The sequence below is a fragment of the Corythoichthys intestinalis genome, chromosome 10, assembly GCF_030265065.1.
Source record: "Corythoichthys intestinalis isolate RoL2023-P3 chromosome 10, ASM3026506v1, whole genome shotgun sequence".
In the NCBI taxonomy this organism is placed as follows: domain Eukaryota; kingdom Metazoa; phylum Chordata; class Actinopteri; order Syngnathiformes; family Syngnathidae; genus Corythoichthys; species Corythoichthys intestinalis.
In genome coordinates, this window is record NC_080404.1 from 7,581,071 (window position 1) to 7,603,168 (window position 22,098).

At 40.3% G+C, this 22,098-nt stretch overlaps 1 protein-coding gene across 4 annotated transcripts in view; it reads left to right on the top strand.

Moving 5' to 3' along the window:
• mapk8a (mitogen-activated protein kinase 8a) overlaps positions 1–21,785 on the top strand; it is a 48,865-nt gene extending 27,080 nt beyond the window's left edge. For 2 of the 4 annotated variants that reach the window (XM_057847966.1, XM_057847968.1), the window contains 9 exons: positions 3,847–3,905; positions 3,992–4,130; positions 6,689–6,854; positions 7,054–7,125; positions 11,385–11,567; positions 11,663–11,787; positions 11,866–11,929; positions 17,903–17,980; positions 20,060–21,785. In XM_057847966.1, the coding sequence (XP_057703949.1) occupies positions 3,847–3,905; positions 3,992–4,130; positions 6,689–6,854; positions 7,054–7,125; positions 11,385–11,567; positions 11,663–11,787; positions 11,866–11,929; positions 17,903–17,980; positions 20,060–20,250 (1,077 nt within the window). In that variant the 3' untranslated portion in view covers positions 20,251–21,785. Of the gene's footprint in view, positions 1–3,846; positions 3,906–3,991; positions 4,131–6,688; positions 6,855–7,053; positions 7,126–7,497; positions 7,570–11,384; positions 11,568–11,662; positions 11,788–11,865; positions 11,930–17,902; positions 17,981–20,054 lie in introns of all 4 variants that reach the window. The other 2 variants (XM_057847967.1, XM_057847969.1) reach the window with 2 other exon arrangements.
• The last annotated feature ends 313 nt before the right edge of the window (positions 21,786–22,098 follow it).

Sequence of the window (22,098 nt, forward strand, 5' to 3'; positions counted from 1 at the left end):
CAGAGCTATGTAGCTGTCCATCTTCTTCTGGCGTGGGAGCGCTCTTCTTCACATAAACAAGTGCGAGTGCGCCTCCAAGTGGGCGTGAAAGCTCCACAAACTAAAACCATGCATTTCAATATAAAAAAGTCAATAATACAATTGAACACACATTGCCAAAGGCAGAACGCGAACGTGGCCATAGCTATTAAGAGTTATTCAGATAACTATAGCACAAAGAACATGCTAACAAGTTTACCAAACCATCAGTGTCACTCCAAAAAACTAAAATAACATGTGAAATGATATCATAATGTGTTAATAATTTCACAGATAAGTCACTCCTGAGTATAAGTCGCACCCCCAGCCAAAATATGAAAAATACCGCGACTTATTGTCCGAAAAATACGGTACTTTACGATCAAAAGCTGTATTTGTCTTGTTGTTTATCTTATTTTGTAACAGGAAAACATTATTATATGTTTGGGGTGTAACTAAAGCAAAAAAATAGCTGTTTGTGTATATCGGCCGGCCAATATATGGACTTTTTTCCAACATCGTCATTCGGCCAATTAACAAAGATATTAAGACGATAAAAAAAGGATTTTAATCTGGCATCTGTGTGGGCAACTGTGGCCGCCGCTGACTGACGGTAGGACCCCGGAAAGACCCTTTAGAAGCTTCAGGCTTGCCTGTTTTGTATATATAGTGGGCCCTCTTCTTAGGAATGTCTCTACATACAGAATTTCCAGGTTAAGACATGCCTGAACGGGAAAATATTGCCTCTTGTTACGAAAGAATTTTCAGGATACCAGTGTTCTTTTTGGCAGCAGTTTTTAATTTTCATCTTAGTCTTTTGGACGAAAATACTTAGTCTTAATCATATTTTTGCCACAATTAGGCATGTGCTGGTATGAGATTTTGACAGTATGATAACCTTAAGCAAAAATACTGCAGTTTCACGGTATACCCATATAGCAGTTATAGCTTTAAAATTTGTTATTTTGAGATGTATGGGTTAGAAAAAAATTCCATTGAACAAGATTTTTTAAAAATTTTCACAACATATTGGCAGATATTTACAGTGGCAGAAGAATTTACAAAAGTATGCTAATGGTAGAGAGGAAACTAGTTAGCCGTCTTGGCATGCTAACTAGCCACATTGTCTGCCTCGTTAACAAGCTTACGTTAAAGTATTTGTTTTACCATCGCTAGACAACTAAACCAGCTTGAGTGAACTCTTGTAGCTAGTGGGAAACGTTCATGACAGCATTTACTTACCTTACATTTTGTGTAAAGTGACAGATGATGGTCAAGTAAATGTGAAATCATGTTGGAGGTGTTGCCTGCACGTCGGCTGACCTTCCTCCTCTAAGCCGCTGCCGTCCGTTTATTTTCGGTAGCCGAAGTACTCCCATACTAGCGACTTTTGTTTATTTTTGCGGGGGGGGGAAAGCTCAGGTGTAGTGTCAATGACAGACACAGGACAGAGCAACAACTGGAAGGGAATGGGTGAGCATTGCCGCTCCAAGCCACAGATTTCTCACTACATTTTTTGGACCTCAAAAAAAGCTAATACCGTAACTACGGTATGACAGAAAATGTTAGTGTTTTTGAGACCGTGACATTTTCATATCGCGGTAAACCTTGAAACCGGCAACCGGCACATGCCTAGCACCAATGCCCAGCAATATGTTTGGAGGGAAAAAGGTAAACCTTTAACCCTAAGAACACCATGCCAACTGTCAAGCACGGTGGTGCTAGCATCATGCTGTAAGGCTGTTTTGCTGCCAGTGGAACTGGTGCTTTGCAGAAAGTAAATCGGATAATGAAGAAGGAGGTTTCCCTTCAAATTCTTCAGGATAACCCAAAATCATCAGCCCGAAAGTTTGGACAATGACCCTGAACACACATCAAAAGTGGTAACGGAACATCTAAATCAGGCTACAATTAAGGTATTAGAATGGTCTTCCCAAAGTCCTGACTTAAGCCCGATTGAGAACATGTGGAGGAGGCCAAATATGCGGAGTTGGTAACCAAGTGCCGGGGCCAAGGCTGGAAAGCCTGCTGCCAAACAGTTGAGGTGGTGTGTCGGGATTTTGCTGTGAAGTCATGATCTCGAATCCTCAAACTCCTAGGAAAAAAGGGCAGCTGTTTCAAAGAGCCATAAAATCAATCTCTATGCTGTGGGAAAAGCCTCATGATAGCAATGGATCAGGTAGCAGTAGCAGGCCACTTGGACACAAGTCAGGGGCTGTTCAACCCCGGCTGGGTCGCCAAAGCGAGGGTGTCTGATGATCAAAGACCTGAAACACCGTATGACCTCCAGTTCATTACTGATGATTTGTCCAAGTAGCACCTAGAGGTGTACTTAAGAACTGGACAATGCTGAAGAAACAAGGCCATGTCAGGAAGTGAAGGAATCTGACCTTTTAGCCAGATTGCCGGAATCACGCCAGCTGAACCGCCGGACCCGCACAGGCGCAGCTTCAACGACCTGGGCCAGGGAAACCTCGACAATCCGGCCCAAAAAAACAAACTCCGCGCGTTCACCGTAGTCTTAACCCATTGTACTGACTCCATTTTGAAAGCTGGAAAAAGGCTTCGAAACCCAAGTTGACAATTTATTCAGGTCGGCAGCGGTCAAACGGCAAGGCAAAACAGCAACAGACCCAGGCGAGGAGGCAGACTCGTTCCAGGGTCACCATATCACAAGTCAACTAAAGGTTCCCGAGAAAAATGACAACGATTAGTTAAACATTGTCTTTTTGAAGGCATGGCGGGCCGTGGGCAGGAACAGGGTTGTGTTTGGGTCTTCTACTGTTGCAGATTTGGGCAGTCAAGTTCATGTGTCACTGTTGCTGGGTCATGGTTAATGAGGCAACTGAGGTGGGTGGTTCGGCGTGCCTCACCATCTGAGAGGCGCTGAGCTATCAAACTTGGAGTTCTTTTCGTTTCGTAACAAATTTGTTCTCGACTGTCCTGAAGAGCTGATTGCGGGATTTGGTGTTGCAGACATGGGCTTGTAGATGTCTTGCCTATCACCTGGTCGTCAGCGTCAATCTTGCTCAGTCGGCTGCATGACGTATGCATTGTGCTTCCGTGGTCAGATGGTGTCCTTATCTGCACGTTGTCTTGGCGCTGCAAGTTCTAATCATTCCAAGTGCAACTGTTCATAATATCAAATATATTCTGCTTGTTTTTTCTTAAACCATGATATAAATTCTATTTATTTTATATTGGATGTGTTAGAGGAATACAGTAAAACAATAAATAGGAGAAAAGATTCTATTCCCTAAAAGATTATATTAAGTGTGTTAGAGTAATACAAACAATCGAACAGTAAATATGAGAAAAATTACTATTCCTTCATAAGCCAACAAATTTTAACTGAACTGCACCAATTCTGTTAAGAGCAATGGTCAAAGATTCAACCAGAAGCTTGTAGATGGCTACCAAAAGTACCTAATTGAAATGAAACTGGCTAGAGGACATGTGACCAAATGTATGTATATTTTTGAGCCTGCTGACCATTGGTCACTTTTTCTCTTAACCCATAATAAAGTCCTAAGAGAACAAAACTTCATAAATGTTTTTTTTTTCTTGTGACAAGTATCTGTTCAAAATCACTCTATCAGAGAAAAATCTGAGATGTAGAAACAAATGAAAACTCAATAGGGCCATGACATTATGTTCTTTACAACTGTACGTAAACTTCTTACCACAACTGTATCTTCTTCTAATGACAAATGATAATTTCTAATATAAATATGATAACAAAATGGATAGTCTTAACTTCAAGAGGGGGAGAATGTTATGTACAGGTAATGTAATTTCCCATTTGTAATTTGTCTTTTCCTCCCACAGATCATCGGCTTATTAAATGTTTTCACACCCCAAAAATCTTTAGAGGAGTTTCAAGATGTGTAAGTGGCTCATTTGCTTTTTTCCCCCAAATTTCAGCAAAGCTTTGCACTTTGATTCCCCCTTAATGGATTTTATTCATTTACAGTTACTTGGTAATGGAGCTGATGGATGCCAATCTGTGCCAGGTCATTCAGATGGAGTTGGATCATGAGAGGCTGTCTTATCTGCTGTATCAGATGTTGTGCGGTATTAAACACCTCCACGCCGCCGGCATCATTCACAGGGTAAATGTTGGCCACTCAGAACTTTTGAGTGTGCTTTTCCACATGAGGGCTTTTACACAACACTTCGAAAAGTAAAATGCGCCATCTTCGAACTTACTCATTGCTGTAACGGAGTACTACTGGCAGATTGCTGTGTGGTGCCTGTTGGCAGCATGGCGGGCAGGGGTTCAACGGGTATGTTCATTTTGTGTGCTGCGCCCCTGTGACGTCAGATGGCACCTTATAGAGGGGAGCTTCTGGAAGTGTATTTTAGCCCAAGTTACAGGGATAAAGCGGGCTGGAATGGTCCGGAACGCTGTTCGGGTCATAGACTTCATAATGATATTGATATACAGTGGGGCAAATAAGTATTTAGTCAACCACCAATTGTGCACGTTCTCCTACTTAAAAATATTAGAGAGGCCTGTAATTGTCAACATGGGTAAACCTCAACCATGATAGACAGAATGTGGAAAAAAAAACACAAAATCACATTGTTTGATATTTTTAAAGAATGCATTTCCAAATTAGAGTACAAAATAAGTATTTGGTCACCAACAAACAAGCAAGATTTCTGGCTGTCAAATAGGTCTAGCTTCTTCTAACGAGGTCTAACGAGGCTCCACTCGTTACCTGTATTAATGGCACCTGTTTTAACTCTAACTTTATCGCTAGAAAGGACACCTGTCCACAACCCAGTCAGTCACACTCCAAACTCCACTATGGCCAAGACCAAAGAGCTGTCGAAGGACACCAGAGACAAAATTGTAGACCAGCCTGGTGGCTGGGAAGACTGAATCTGCAATAGGTAAAACGCTTGGTGTAAAGAAATCAACTGTGGGAGCAATTATTAGAAAATGGAAGACATACAAGACCACTGATAATCTCCCTCGATCTGGGGCTCCATGCAAGATCTCACCCCGTGGCATCAAAATGATAACAAGAACAGTGAGCAAAAATCCCAGAACCACACGGGGGACCTCGTGAATGACCTACAGAGAGGTGGGACCACAGTAACAAAGGCTACTATCAGTAACACAATGCACCGCCAGGGACTCAAATCCTGCACTCCCAGACGTGTCCCCCTGCTGAAGAAAGTACACGTCCAGGCCCGTCTGCGGTTCGCTAGAGAGCATTTGGATGATCCAGAAGAGGACTGGAAGAATGTGTTATGGTCAGATGAAACCAAAATATAAATTTTTGGTAGAATCACAGGTTGTCTTGTTTGGAGGAAAAAGAATACGGAATTTCACCATACCCACTGTGAAGCATGGGGGTGGAAACATCATGCTTTGGGGCTGGTTTTCTGCAAAGTGACCAGGACGACTGATCTGTGTAAAGGAAAGAATGAATGTGGCCATGTATCGAGAGATTTTGAGGGAAAATCTTCCATCAGCAAGGGCATTGAAGATGAGACGTGGCTGGGTCTTTCAGCATGACAATGATCCCACACACACAGCCAGGGCAACAAAGGAGTGGCTTCGTAAGAAGCATTTCAAGGTCCTGGAGTGGCCTAGCCAGTCTCCAGGTCTCAACCCAATAGCAAATCTGCAGAGGGAGTTGAAAGTCCGTGTTGCCTAATGACAGCCCCAAAACATCACTGCTCTAGAGGAGATCTGCATGGAGGAATGGGCCAAAATACCAGCAACAGTGTGTGAAATGCTTGCGAAGAGTTACAGAAAACGTTTGGCCTCCATTATTGCCAACAAAGGGTACATAAAAAAGTATTGAGATGAACTTTTGGTATTGACTAAATACTTATTTTCCACCATGATTTGCAAATAAATTATTTAAAAATCATACAATGTGATTTTCTGTTTTTTTTCCACATTCTGTCTATCATGGTTGAGGTTTACCCATGTTGACAATTACAGGCCTCTCTAATATTTTCAAGTGGGAGAACTTTCACAATTAGTGGTTGACTAAATACTTATTTGCCCCACTCTATCACAATGTTATCTCCGTCAAAGCTGAGCAAGTGGAAAAACAAATCTTTTTACGTTGAAAATTCTTGTGAATAAATGCTTAAATCCCTGAATTCTGTATAGATATGGACGTAAAACAGTCTCCATTCTTTGTTAAAAGAGCAAAGAACCAGGCAATTTATTTTATGTAAATATGTCGAATGTGCTGCTAGTCTTTAAGCCACTTTGGCACGGTCTTATCTCCACAAAGAGCTTTTTTGGTTGAAAATTCTTGTGAATAAATGCTTAAATCCCTGAATTCTTTATAGATGTTGTGCCAGCTAGCTGCGAGGATTTGCGTTATAATACACGGGCCCTTTTATTTTCAATACAAAAACTCCAAACACACACTGTTGGTGAAATAGAACGCTGTCTTTATAGTAGCCTAGTAGTAGTAGGTAAACTATCCAGCATGCGTGTGTACTGCCGTTATGTAAATTGAGAAATTTGGACTGAAACGGCTGATTTTTCATGGGGGAAAAACTAAAAAGATCCTTAGCACCCCCTGCTGTGAGTGAATTCCAGCGCCCCTGCAACGCAACCTATTATTAGAATGACTCTTTGGTTTATTTTGCAAAGTCACATGGTATTGACTGTTTCATTCCTTCTGGTTAGGATCTCAAGCCTAGCAACATTGTGGTGAAGTCAGACTGTACTCTGAAGATTTTGGACTTTGGCTTGGCTCGAACAGCTGCCACGGGTCTCCTCATGACGCCTTACGTGGTGACGCGATATTACAGAGCGCCAGAAGTCATCTTGGGCATGGGCTATCAAGCCAATGGTATGTCTTCTCGCCCCGGCCACTGACAGTTTTCCTGGCATTAAAAGTGAATTGCATAGCATGGTATCTTGTAGACTGACCTTTATAAAGGAAGCTGTTCTTTTCTTTGACAGTTTGCCGTGAGCTCACTAACAAGATTTGGTCTAACTTGTTGTCGTGTGTTCCTCTCTACTCTCTTACTGATTATGTTAACCACTAGTGGACATTTGGTCTGTTGGCTGCATACTGGCTGAAATGGTTCGCCATAAAATCCTTTTCCCAGGACGGGATTGTATCCTTGTGGCTTCCAATTTATCTCTTCAGTCCAATATTCCTGTCAGTCTTTGTCAAGTATTTAATTCATTTACCATTATTGGAATCATTACTCACGCTGTAAAAACTAACTAAAATTGAACATCTCGAATCAAGACATTTATCATTTTATTGTTTTTCCCCTTGTGTTGTGACCCCTCCTCCACTTTTTTTTTGCACAGTATTACTTACTGTTGTCTAATGCATCTTGCACGTACTGCATGGCTTTCATTTCTGCACAAAGCATCGAGGTCATTATCTTCATTCGTCTCATCTTGTTTTATTATTTTTATTCTCTTTGATTCCTTTGTTTGCATGTCCACCTCTGAATCATCTGAACGTCCATCCTCAGTGGACGTGTGGTCAGTCGGCTGCATAGTGGCCGAGATGATCAGGGGAAGTGTGTTGTTCCCTGGCACTGATCGTATCCTTCCCCCATCATTTGTGCTCCAATTCGTCATTGCTTCATTCAGTGTGACCAGAACCGACAGCATTCCCAGTGGCTTGCCTTAAGAAATTCTCCAACCCTTGCCATCAACATCTACATTTTAAATCTGACTGTCACTTGTGAAATTACATTGTCATATTTTAATATTAAACAGTATTACACTAAAGGTAGTTACAGTGGCATGAAAAAGTATCTAAACCTTTTGGAATTTCTCACATTTGTGCATAAAATCACCATCAAATGTGATCTGATCTTTGTCAGAATCACACAGATGAAAAAACAGTGTCTGCTTTAATTAAAACCACCCCAACATTTATAGGTTTTCATATTTTAATGAGGATAGTATGCAAACAATGACAGAAGGGGGGGGGGTAAGTAAGTGAACCATCACATTTAATATTTTATGCCCCCCACCCTTTGGCAGCAATAACTTCAACCAGACACTTCCTGTAGCTGCAGATTAGTCTGGCATATCGATCAGGACTAATCGCGGATTTTTAACATTACGCGCATGAAAAATTTGTTGGACCACCGGCAATGTGTGGCTTAAAAATACAGCAAATATAAAATAACATTTGTTTATAGCCCCGTCGTGTTAATTGCAGGGAAAATAGAACTCACCCGCTGAATCAGTGGTGGGCCTGAGCTTGTTTCGTTGAGACGAGATGGTCCCATCTAGGTGTGATGGGAGAGTGAGAGAAGCCCGCTTCACAAAGATACGATGTTAGAAATTGTAGCACGGTTTTCAGTGCTCTCCTAGCGATGTCTGGATATTCCGGGATGACTTTAATCCAGAACCTTGGTAGAGTTGTTGTCTCAAATGTATGTTTAAGGTCGCCGTCATTTGCGATCTCTACAAGCTGATCCTCCGGTTGCACAGACATGCTCGAATCACTCTGTTTATTCACAAACGGGTCATGAATCCACTCCTTTGCAGTTCGTGGGTCTTTAGTGATTGGGAAGTAGAGTGGATTTTATTTTCTTCGAGGTTGTCATTCTAGTGTTGGGACTAATTATTTCCGGTAACAGATGTGATGCGCCCGCCCTACGTCACACGTTATTATCGAGGACAAGCACACATAGATATACAAAATAAGATGTATTGCTAGCAGTCCAATCAATGGATTTCTATGATGACATTCTATCCTGTATCCCTAGTATTATATCTAGAGTAGACAGGGATATTGGTGTGTTAATGGGCACAGGCCAAAGTTAATTTGGCCAGAATGCAGTCGTTAATAAATTATTATTTCTGTGGGGCCTGGTAGCAAATGCGCTGGCGGTTGGGGACCCCTGCTCTAAGGTTCATTTTTACCTCTCTGAGTATTCTGCGCTGAACTCTTGGCGTCATATTTGGTGGACGGCCATTCCTTGGGAGAGAAGCAACACTGCTAAACCCTCTCCGTTTGTAAACAACTTCTCTGACTGTCGAGTGATGAACATCCAGACTTTTAGAGATGGTTTTGCATCCTTTCCCAGCTTTATACGAATCAACAATCCTTGATCGCAGGTCTTCAGACAGCTCTTTTGACCGAGCCATAATGCACATCAGACAATGTTTCTCATCAAGAAAATTCTTACCAGGTGTGTGTTTTATAGTGGGCAGGGCAGCTTTAAACCACTCATCAGTGATTGGGCACACACCTGACTTAAAATGTTTGGTAAAAATTAGTTTCAGTTGATCTTTAAGTCTCCTTAGGCAGAGGGTTCACTTACTTATTTTTCCCCTTTCTGTCATTGTTTGCATGCTATCCTCATTAAAGTATGTAAACCTATAAATGTTTGGGTGGTTTTAGTTGAAGCAGACACTGTATTTTCATCTGTGTGATTTTGACAAAGGTCAGATCACATTTGATGGGGATTTTATGCACAAATGTGAGAAATTCCAAAAGGTTCAGATACTATTTCATACTGTATATTGTAATTGATATCCAGTGTAGTCTGAGGGTAGACAAAGAAACAACCCACTACATTTAGGGCGCTTTCACATTACATCAAGACAACCAGGGTCCGGTTGGAGAGCTACCTCATAACAACACTTGCAAATGACTTGTTGAAAAGGTTCAGCATTCACACTTCGCCAACCGAACTTTTCGAGTAGCATCACTTGGACGAAAGGCGCACTCATTGATTGGACAAATAGAAGGTATATAGAAATAGAATACCTCCCTCCCTCTTAATATACTTGTAATGTATAATAAATTAAGTTGCCTCTTGGCCAGTGTTGGGGTCGCTCCTTCCCGACTCTATGCCAAGCAACCTAGAGTCCAGTGGTACCTCGACATACGATCGCTTCGACACACAATCTTTTCGACATCCGATGTAAAATTTGACTCGCCACTTGTTTCTACTTCCAACAACATGCTCGTAATATGACGATTTATGACAACGCCCAGTTTCTTTGTTTTCCTGCAAGACGGGCGCATAGCGGATTTTCTTGTGAGAGAAATCAACATGGGTTCCAAGAATGTTAGTGCAGGTGTCGATAAAAGAAAAAGGTGAGGCTTACCATCGAAATCAAGATGGAAATGATAGAAAAATATGAGCGTGGTGCTCATGTCCGTGAACTGGCTCGACATTACATGGCTACGATCTCAACGGTCCTAAGTTAAGGTGACAATTATTATTGTGATAACATCGCCAAAAACTCGCCAGCTTCATCAGGTTTTTAATCATTTATTTCAGAACTTGTGCAACACAACATGCATACTGTCAGCCGCAACTGAAAAAGTGAAAGCAAAAAGTCCACCCTCACTTTGTCAAGTCAGCCGCGGAGTGTGTTTAGGTACACCACGCAAAAAACATCCCCCACATTAGAACCCGATTCGTTATATTATTACAGATATTATTATTACCATTATTACGAATGTTATTATTCCGATTTTTGCGAATTGTTTTGCTCTGTGTAATTTTTGCAATAATAGCAGCATTTATTAAGGATTTAGTGTAGGTTTTCAGGCTGTGGAACGAATTAATGGAATTCTAATGTATTCTTATGAGAAAATTCTGCTCGACATATGACCATTTTGACTTACAAACAAGGTTCTGGAAGGAATTAACTTCGTATCTAGAGGTACCACTGTAAATAAAAAATGCATCGGGGAAAATTAAACCACAAAATGGAACCGCGTGGTACCCCAGGTCATACAGGCGCTCTCACTTTTGTGACTTTTTGGACTGTCAAATTGCCACCGCTTTCTTGAGAGCGAGAGTCACAAAACGGACGCCTCGACTGGCTTGGCCACTGTCATTCTGATACGGTCTGTTCAGGATCAGCATGCAAAACACAACCGCCACATTGGAACCTGATTCTGTGTATCAAATGCAAATGCTGAGCGCAGGACAACAACATTTGGCCAAGGTTAATTATCTGTCCTCTTGCCATTGTTGATTTTGAATAGCATGCCCGCTGTACTTACGCTTTCAAGGATGCCCTGTGTGTAGCGTCATTGTAGTGACGCTGCACATAAAGTAGCAAAAGCGCACCCTGCTCTGGTTGCGTTCACAAGTGAAGCAGGGTGTTTTTAAAGCGGACCGAGACCCACGATTTTTGAGCGGACCACAGTTCGTTTGTTTGGTCCGAACTAGAGTTCGGATGCGTGTTCACATTTACAAAACAAAGCAGACTATTTGAGAAAAAGAGCTGTAGTCCGTTTTAAATGGACCAAACAGTGCTAGTGTGAAAGCGCCCTTGAAACACCCCGCCAGTTTTTTTTTTTTTTTAATGATTTGGTATGCTCAGAAGCACAATGAGTTTGTTTTGCGCCTCTCCCTTAACGCGCTTACATCAGACATTGACCAGTGGAACAAAGTCATCGAGCAGTTAGGCACACCATCTCAGGACTTCCTCATGAAACTGAACCAGTCTGTTAGAACGTACGTGGAAAATAGGCCACGCTACGCTGGATACACCTTCGAGAAACTTTTCCCCGATGTTCTCTTCCCTGCTGATTCCGATCACAACAAACTGAAAGGTTATCGGCGCAACACCAATCATTTATCAAAGCAAAATTTGCACCTTCATGTGATCAATAGTGAAACAAGGTATCAATTTGTTTCTTCCACTCAGCGAGCCAAGCGAGAGACCTCTTATCTAAGATGTTAGTGATCGATGCCTCCAAGCGCATATCTGTAGATGAGGCCCTACAGCACCCCTACATCAACGTTTGGTACGACCCAGCTGAAGTGGAGGCGGTATGTATCTTTACAGAACACACACATTGATCTTTTCTTTTGAATAAAATTATTATTCAGCCAGTTTCTCTTCCTCAGCCACCGCCCAAGGTTCTTGACAAACAGCTTGATGAGAGGGAGCACACTGTGGACGAGTGGAAAGGTGCGACAAAATTTTTAAACCTCTTCCCACTGTCCGTTTAAGGTTTAACACCCATTTTTCACAGCACTCAAATATCCACACAAATATCCAACAGCACTCTGCACGGCGGCAGCATAACAGCAACAGCAAACAATAAATATGGCTACAATGAATGGCTATTTGAAGTTCTCCACGGTCTAAATCTGCTGCTAACTTTTCCTCGCTGGGCACTATTATAAACTGTCATAATTATCTTCATTTCCAACCCGGAATTGAATTTTAGAAAATTTTGCCATTTTTGTAAAGGGAAAAAAAACGCCTATTCGTTTTTGCACCTTGTTAACGCCTCCTCTGTCAACAGTTAACTTTTCTGTTCCAGTAGCGCCTTATCCAATGTGAACTGATGGTAAGCAAGGTGTCAGGTGGTGACCTTGTTATTAACAGACGTTTATTCTGGATGTTTTCAAAATGTGTCTTTAGTCGTTTTTGAAAACAAAGGTTTGAATAGAATGGTGTATCACCTGAACCAATACATATGCATTACAAAAACCCACCGTCATAAAACTGAAAAAAAAAAAAATTTAAATCCCTTGTTTTCAGTGTAAATCTACTAGAAATAAGTGAAATTATCTGCCAGTGCTTCAAGTAAATTTTACGCAGATATTATGAAATAAGAAAATAGCTAGCTGAAAATAAGCTTAAAATACTTATGTTAAGCAAAATGAATGTATAAAAACATTTGAAAGCATTTTTTTCTAGATTTAGGTGAAAAAAGACCAACTTTTAGATGTATGGGCTTAATAAGAACATATAATATTTACTTAAAGTCAGTGGAATAACCTGACGCATTGATCTGTTAACTAGCCTTTAACACTCTAAACAAGACAGAGAAAATTATTCGACAAGATTTAAAAATAAATAAATAAATAAATAAATAAATCAGATTAAGACGTTAAACATTTGCAGTGTGAAAGTTAGTACTAAATCCATACAGATTTATTTTCCATTAATCATTTAGCCTATCAATGAATTAGGTTCATATTGGTGGGAAATGTAGCCCTGACCCCAGTACTTCCTCTTCCGCCGTTTCTGGGAGTGTTTCAGAGTATAAAACGTATATATTTTTGTATCTTTTGGCAATGCAATTGTATTTCTGGATTATTTTGTTTCTTTTTAGCCCATAAAAAAAAAGAAAAAATATAAATTAGGCCTGAATGATATTGGCAAAAATTAACACTGCCATATACACTCACCGGCCACTTTATTAGGTACACCTGTCCAACTGCTCGTTAACACTTAATTTCTAATCAGCCAATCACATGGTAGCAACTCAGTGCATTTAGGCATGTAGACATGGTTTAAGACAATCTCCTGCAGTTCAAACCGAGCATCAGTATGGGGAAGAAAGGTGATTTGAGTGACTTTGAACGTGGCATGGTTGTTGGTGCCAGAAGGGCTGGTCTGAGTATTTCAGAAACTGCTGATCTACTGGGATTTTCACGCACAACCATCTCTACGGTTTACAGAGAATGGTCCGAAAAAGAAAAAATATCCAATGAGCGGCAGTTCTGTGGTCGGAAATGCGTTGTTGATGTCAGAGGAGAATGGCCAGACTGGTTCGAGCTGAAAGAAAGGCAACAGTGACTCAAATAACCACCCGTTACAACCAAGGTAGGCATAAGAGCATCTCTAAACGCACAGTACGCGAACTTTGAGGCAGGTGGGCTACAGCAGCAGAAGACCATGCCGGGTGCCACTCCTTTCAGCTAAGAACAGGAAACTGAGTCTACAATTTGCACAAGCTCATCGAAATTGGACAATAGAAGATTGGAAAAACGTTGCCTGGTCTGATGAGTCTCAATTTCTGCTGCGACATTTGGATGGTAGGGTCAGAATTTGGCGTCAACAACATGAAAGCATGGATCCATCCTGCCTTATATGAACGGTTCAGGCTGTTGGTGGTGGTGTAATGGTGTGGGGAATATTTTCTTAGCACTCTTTGGGCCCCTTGGTACCAATTGAGCATCAATGGAACGCCACAGCCAACCTAAGTATTGTTGCTGACCATGTCCATCCGTTTATAACCACAATGTACCCAACTTCTGATGTGATGGCTACTTTCAGCAGGATAATACACCATGTTATAAAGCTGGAATCATCTCAGACTGGTTTCTTGAACATGACAATGAGTTCACTGTACTCAAATGGCCTCCACAGTCACCAGATCTCAATCCAATAGAGCATCTTTGGGATGTGGTGGAAAGGGAGATTCGCATCATGGATGTGCAGCAGACAAATCTGCACCAACTGTGTGATGCCATCATGTCAATATGGACCAAACTCTCTGAGGAATGCTTCCAGCACCTTCTTGAATCTATGCCACGAAGAATTGAGGCCGTTCTGAAGGCAAAAGGGGGTCCAACTCATTACTAGCATGGTGTACCTAATAAAGTGGCCAGTGAGTGTATGTCTATAGCCAAGGCTCAACACTTACTTTTGCATTGGCTGCACCTAACTTTTTTCTTCAGGTGCGCCACCAACACAAAATGTAGGCACACAGAACTGTGAAGTGGACGTGCTAACCACTGTCCTTCAGAATGTACTTTTTTTTTTTAAAAAAAGCTTATCTTTATTAAATGCTTCATTGAGTTCACTCAAATTCACTCACGCTTTGACGCTCACGCTGCCGAGAACAGCCTTTCACTTGAATTGAATGAGTTGCCACAGACTGGTGTGTGTACAATCAAAAACACTGGACGTGGAGTTATTCTGTCATAGATGGTATTTACGTGAGGTTAGCGTTGATGTCGAGAGCGGCTTGGGAGCTGTGTCTCCATGATGGGAAAGAAAAAATTTGGGACACATGATCAGTAGTGTTCCAATGAGTCATAGGGTGTTTCGGCCTGTTGATGACCTGTTAGCCCAGCATGGGTCCTTCTGCTTCAATCATAAGAGCTACCGAGCCTTCTCTCGCGAGATCAAAGCTACAAACCCATCAATCATTGTGAACATGAAGTACCAAACACCAGCTGGTGACCGAGAATAAAAAAAAAAAAAAAAAAGGTTGGTGGCACTGCTTAGCGAGGAGTTGGGAGGTGATAAGCTGTACGAACTTAAAGCAGAAAAAAATATATTTTATTAAAATTAAAAACCTGATCCTTTTCACCCGATTCCAGTCCTATGAAAAGTGATTTCCGAGCACGTGATCAGATCGGGACATCCGTACTTCTAACAGTAAAAAATATTTTGAGATTAAACAACTTGCCTCATTGGATGACTTGCTTGACTTCAACACATAAGCTTCACAAACGAAGTTTCTAAATTGGTAATCTCCCTTGAAACCAATTCTAACCCAGTATTTTATTTATTGATATTATTATTTTTGTCAGAAGAAATTGTTTTTTTTTTGTGTTCCTCTTTTATATTCATATGAGACAATTCTTTTAATTGGTCCAAGTGAACTGATTCCACCCTCTCACGAATCATATTAACATAAACAAGAAATACAAACTTGTTAATCATCTCTTAACTATCCAGGAATGCAAAAATAAATAAATAAATAAATAAATTTGCCTTAAGACCACTCAAAATTTACTAAATAAATTATCACAAAAAACGTCTTAAGGAATAACAAAAATAAATAAAAATGGAGCCTTTCTTCATGTAAGGCACTACTGCTTTTGTCCACATGCACAGCCAAACTCAACAAAAAATGAAAGCTCCTTTGGGCTGCTTTAAGACCACATACATAAAATAGAAATGAAAACTGGGGAGAAGGGGGTAAACATTGGTTTACTACATTTCTTACAGTTTAATTAATGTTTAACAGTAGAAAACATACAGGAGCATATTTCTTTCAAAGCAGCTTCCTCCTCCTCGAGTTTGAGAAATTCACACAGATGAATGTTATGCTAACTCTGCAGGTCGGACTGTCAGTAGCAAAATTAGTACCCCCCCCACCCCACCCCACACACACACACACACACATTGATGACATATTTTTACCTTACTTAGAGTGGCTGCTGTTGGCGGAAAAAAACTTCTAATATCTGTCTTTGAAGGGGGCGGAGGAGGCGGCATATTGTATGGAAGGGGCAAGTCATCAGCCAATCAAACGTGCGTTTGAGGGAAAAAATGGACTGGCATGTTCAGCAAGTGAAAAAGGATCAATGTAAATATAAACATAATTAAAACAGTTAATAAGGGTAGGGTCTATTATATCCTTACAATATATAGGAAGTAGTGCTGTCAAATTTATCGCGTTAACGGGCGGTAGTTAATTTTTTAAATTAATCACGTTAAAATATTTGACGCATTTAACGCATGCGCGGAATGACTTGTTCATGCATTTCCTCAAAAAAGATTACAATGACACCGTTTTTTTTGCACATTGAGAGCTAAGAGGCAGAGAAAGGCGAGTGGACACAGGCGCTCATTGGACTGCGCCGTTTATTGGCATAAGCTTTGGCAACTCCTTCACAACAAACATATGTATCATTTAGTGAAAGCACAACAAAAATAATATTCCTATCTCTCAAAAAAAAATGTTAACAAAAAGAAAAGCGCTTCAATCTGTATTAATGATTCTCACACGGTTAAACAACAATGCAAAGTGAACTGGCATTCCCACTCAAAATAGTTATGCAAAATACACATAAAACTTACTCAGACTTTGATCAAACTCTCTTCAAACATTTCATTTAGCTCAACAAATACACTGGATGGAAATATTTAATCACAATATACAAACTATCAGAGGTCTCGTACGCTGTGAAGCCAACACTCAAATGAACGTAAGGTACAAAGAACCCGGAAACTACGGCAGTCGAGGGACAAAACGCACTCGTTGGCTAGATCTCTAATGGATTTAAAACTCGCCATTGACACCTTGTGGTGTATTTCAATCACTACCTTACGTAGTTAAAGACACTGTGGAAGAACGGCAGGGAGCTCATGTGACGTCACTGCTCGACGACGTCAACAATGGCGAGCTACTAGTTTATTGTTTGATTGAAAATTTTACAGATTTTATTCAAACAAAATGAAAAATTAAAATACCTGGGATGAGCCTCAAACGTTATAACAAAATAAATAAATAAATGAGGATCTTTGTACAGCAAAAGAACAATTGGCTAACTTACATAGCAAAAGTCCGCTAGCTTAAATGCTATAAAATGCTAACTTTTTTTTTACAATGCTTTTAACAAGGGGTTCAGACTCATATTCCTACAAAAAAATGACTGAATATACCTATAAACTAAATTACGAATGCATTAAAAAACATTAGCCCCAACAAAAACTTAGCTTACGTTGGTCTTAACAGGGAGCAGTTGGATTCAGCCATGTGAAATGAGGCAGACCAGAGGGCAGTGTATCTACCCAAATCAATAAAACTAAATGTAAACACTTTCAAAATAAACCATAACAACGCCACTTTAATTAAACCAATACTCCAAGCAACAAAATTTAATTTGAATATTTTTTTCTAATCGAATACTCGAGTTATTTGAATAGTCGTTGCAGCACTATAGTATTTACTGTTAGAAGGCTCATAGAAGAGGATTCAGGTATGTTTTGTTTAAACAGTGATCAAAATAGTTATCGATTAACCGTGGCAGCCCTACTTTTGAGGCTTTTATTGTTACAAAACTCCAAATAATTGTGCCACTGTAGTCTGTTCATTAAAGTCTGTCATAAACAGACATGAAATCATTTTAAGATTGTCCATGTCTTCTGTGAGGGACTAGTGAGGTGGCGTTATTGCTTTTCTTTTGAGCATCCAAGCTGAGCTCATCCTAAACTCTACCAGGTGATAATGACCCAGCACTCATTTTAGAAGGGTCACGCCACCACACGCCCCGTCCAAATTAGAAACATGATTCTGTTTGGAGCGTGCAGAATGCAAAACACAACGGGAGTGCACGGAAAGAGAGGCAGTGGTCCAGATTGTATCAAGTACTAATCAGTGTTTCCTCTCTTCTTGTCTATATGTAGGGCTGATCTATAAGGAAGTGAGTGACTGGGAGGAGTGGTCCAAAAATGGAGTAATCCGCGGACAGCCATCACCTCTAGGTGAGTCATCTTCATAACTTTAGGTCAGTGCTTCTCAATTATTTTCTGTTACGACGCCCCAGGAAGACGTAAACATTGCGCGCCCCCTCAACTCTCTGACGCCACTGTGAATAGAATCATTTGTCTATAAAATTATTATAAGTACACCTCTGCATAAAATTGTCCTTTTTGATATCAAAGAAAAATAAGTAATATAGAACATCTTACAACAAAGTATTAACTTTATTAACATTCTTTTGTTTGTAACAGAAAAGACCATATACAGTGGTATGAAAAAGTATCTGTACCTTTTGGAATGTCTCACATTTCTGCATAAAATCACCATAAATGTGATCTGATCTTTGTCAAAAAAAAAAAAAAAGATGAAAAAAAGTGTCTACTTTAACTAAAACCACCCAAAACCACCCAAACATTTATAGGTTTTCATATTTTAATAAGGATACTATGCAATCAATGACAGAAGGGGGGAAAAACAAGTCAGTGAAACATCACATTTAATATTTTGTGCCCCCCCCCCCCCCTCCCCTTTGGCAGCAATAATTTCAACCAGACGCTTAATGTAGCTGCAGATCAGTCTGGCACATCGTAGTCTTGGCCCACTCTTCTCGACAAAACTGCTGTAGTTCAGTCAGAGTCCTGGGATGTCTGTAATGAATCGCTGTCTTTAGGTCATGCCACGGCATCTCAATGGGGTTCGAGTCTGGACTTTGACTTGGCCACTTCTGAACATGTATTTTGTTCTTCTGAAACCATTCTGAAGTTGATCTACTTCTGTGTTTTGGATCCTTGTCTTCTTGCAGCATTCATCCTCTTTTTAGCTTAAACTGTCTGAAAGATGGCCTCAGGTTTTCCTACAAAACATCCTGATAAACTTTTGGATTTATTCTTCCATTATGGATTTCAAGTTGTCCAGGCCCTGAAGCAGCAAAACATCCCCAAATCATGATTCTCCCTCCACCATGCTTCACGGTGGGGATGAGGTGTTGACGTTGGTGAGCTGTTACATTTTTCGTCCTTACAAGACGTTGTGTGTTACTCCAAACAATTCAACTTGGGTTTCATCAGTCCACAAAATATTTTGCCAAAACTTCTGTGGACTGTCCACGTGCCTTTTTGCGAACATTAAACGAGCAACAATGTTTTTTTTGTTTTGTTTTGTATTTTTTTAGAAAGCAGTGACTTCCTCTGTGGAGTGACTGGAGTCCTCCCATGAACACCATTCTTGGTCATAGTTTTACATATAGTTAATTTGTGCCAGTGATTTCTGTAAGTCTTTAGCAGACACTCTGGAGTTCTTTTTTACTTCTCTGAATATTCTGCCCTGAAGTCTTGGCTTCATCTTTGGTGGACGGCCACTCCATGGGAGAGAAGCAACTGTGCCAAACTCTCTCCATTTGTAGACAACTTCTCTGACTGTCAATTGATGAACATCCAGACCTTTAGAGATGGTTTTGTATCCTTTTCCAGCTTTATACAAATCAGCAATCCTTGATCGCAGGTCTTCAGACAGCTATTTTGACCGAGCCATGATGCACATAAGCTATGATCCACATAAGACAATGCTTCTCATGAAGACATTTCTTATCAGGTGTGTGTTTTATAGTGGGCAGGGCAGCTTTAAACCACTCATCAGTGATTTGGCACACACCTGACTTAAAGAGCAATTGAAACCAATTTTTACCAAACATTTTAAGTCTCCTTAGGCAGAGGGTTCACTTATTTTTCTCCCTTCTGTCATTGTTAACCTATCATTAAATATGAAAACTTACAAATGTTTGAGTGGTTTTAATTAAAGCACACACTGTATTTTCATCTGTGTGGTTTTGACAAAGATCAGATCACATTTGATGGTGAGTTTATGCAGAAATGTAGGAAATTCCAAACGGTACAGATACTTTTTCATACCACTGTATTGGAGTCTAATCTTTTTGGAATCATAGTAAATCTCCCTTCGCCTTTTCTTTGTTCGCCATTCACAAATGTACTTCTACTTAACATGTTTACCTCAGACCCCTCAGTCTGACCGCATTTTGTGTCCTTCGATGAAACCTATGCGTTGACGTGTTTTTCGCAGCACAGGTGCAGCAGTGATCGATAGCCCCCCTCAACCTTCTGCCTCATCCTCATCTTCCTCCTCCTCCTCAGCCAATGATGTGTCATCCATGTCCACGGAGCCCACTGACCCTAGCAGCGATCCCACGGTGACCTCGGAAACAGACAGCAGTCTGGATAGCCACACCTCTCTCGGTGCTCTGGCGTGTTGCAGATAACACACCCATGCATGCACACACACACATTGATTCAAGCGTAACCTTTCATCAATGCACCTTACAGTGTTTGAGATGGGAGGTTTTCTAGGCAAATGAAAGTTCTCATATTAGTTTGTAGAGTTGCGATTTCAATGTACAGTTTGTTGTTATTGCCCGATACTACTGTAAATGATTGTGGTTTTAAATTGTATCATTCTTTTTGTATTTTTGCTGCAAAAATATCAAGAGTATGTTTTGATGTGATTGTAATGAAAGTGAGGCGTCTGAATTTTCCCATTGTTTTTTAGCTCCAGTGAGATAGCGCACTGCTTGTTATTTTTTTAATATTCCTTCAATGCTATTGCAGGATTTTCTCGTTTTTTTTTGGGAAGGTGGTGGGGAGACATTTGAATGAATCCACTATTAAGTAAAGAACTTGTTTTTTTAATGTGGATATTAACACATACTTGCTTTTTCTTAAGATCCTTATAATTTTCCTTCAGTTTACCATGTAACTAATTTATCAACAGTTTGTTAGTTATTGTTTTTTTTGTTGTTTTTTTTTTACTGCAGGCTACTGTAAATTTAACCTATTTACTTATTCAGCTGTAATTTCTCCGTGAACAGGGTGAATGTAAATCCAATTTATGGCAACACACTCATTTGAAAATTAGTCTGTAATTATAAAATGGAGCATTTTTGGGGGACATTGCTCATATGCGCATGGATTTCTGGTATTTCCTATATTATTTAAGTGCCCTTACTTAGTTCACTTTTTTCCCCCTCCAAGTTCTCTCCGTGGCAGAGTTTATTTCTACCTCTCAGACAACTACACTAAACTACTCACACACACAAACACACACATCTTTGACAATGGAGTGTGCATAACACACAAACGTTGAAGATTTACGTGTTCTGTATATATTATTTATTTATTTATTCCAAATGCAATTGCATTTGTTGTATGTAATGTACATGTAGCTCCAAAGTGCTGTTTCCAATGCATTTTTCCCCTGTATTTCATTGCATCGTTTTCTGTGAAATACAATTGGTAGACTAGTCAATGGGATGTACATTACTCTAGATGTACTGTGTGTATGGGAGTTAGCAATCAAGTCATTTTCAGGCCTCCACGGTCGTTCCCTTTAGATGTGTATGATGACTCAAGGGTCCCAGTGTGTGTCATCTTTACAATGATCATGTTTGGGCACTCCAAGCAGTAACCCCACTTTCTCCCAGAATGCACTCGGGGATGGAAATGCATGTCTTCGCACTTTCTGGGCCAGACCTTAAATATCTGTTATGGCGGCCTCTTTTGTGGTTTTCCTCTCCTTACCACTAACTATAAAGTAGTTATTACACATTGGACAAAGTGTAGGAACAAAAAGGGCCATTCAGCATTACTGGGAAGATGTGTCAGTCTTCTGGTGGGTTGTAAAGCACTGGAGACAAAATATTAAACCTGTTTTTTTTTTTTTTTTAATGGACAACTGTATGGAGCTGTTACCGTACGATACATTAAAAAGGCAAAACTGCACCTTCAACTCGAGCCAATAAAAGAGTTGAATTTGAATACTTGTCTTTGTTCATTTTTATCATTTGACATGATGAAAAGCATGCAGTCTAAATTTCCTTACTCTAGGAGTGAGTGGGAATGATTGTTGATCAACGTGTGACTGGTTAATCTGGTGTTCTACAGTCCAAAGCTCATCGGTGAACCTATAAGCAGAGGTGAAAGTGGGCCGCAACGGTTTGGAACGCCGTTCCGCTAAAAGATTTGGGGGCAAAACGGTGCTGTTATCCCGAAAATATAACGGCAACTGCAAAACCCTATGTTACAAAAAAACAAAAACGAAAAAACTGCCAGGC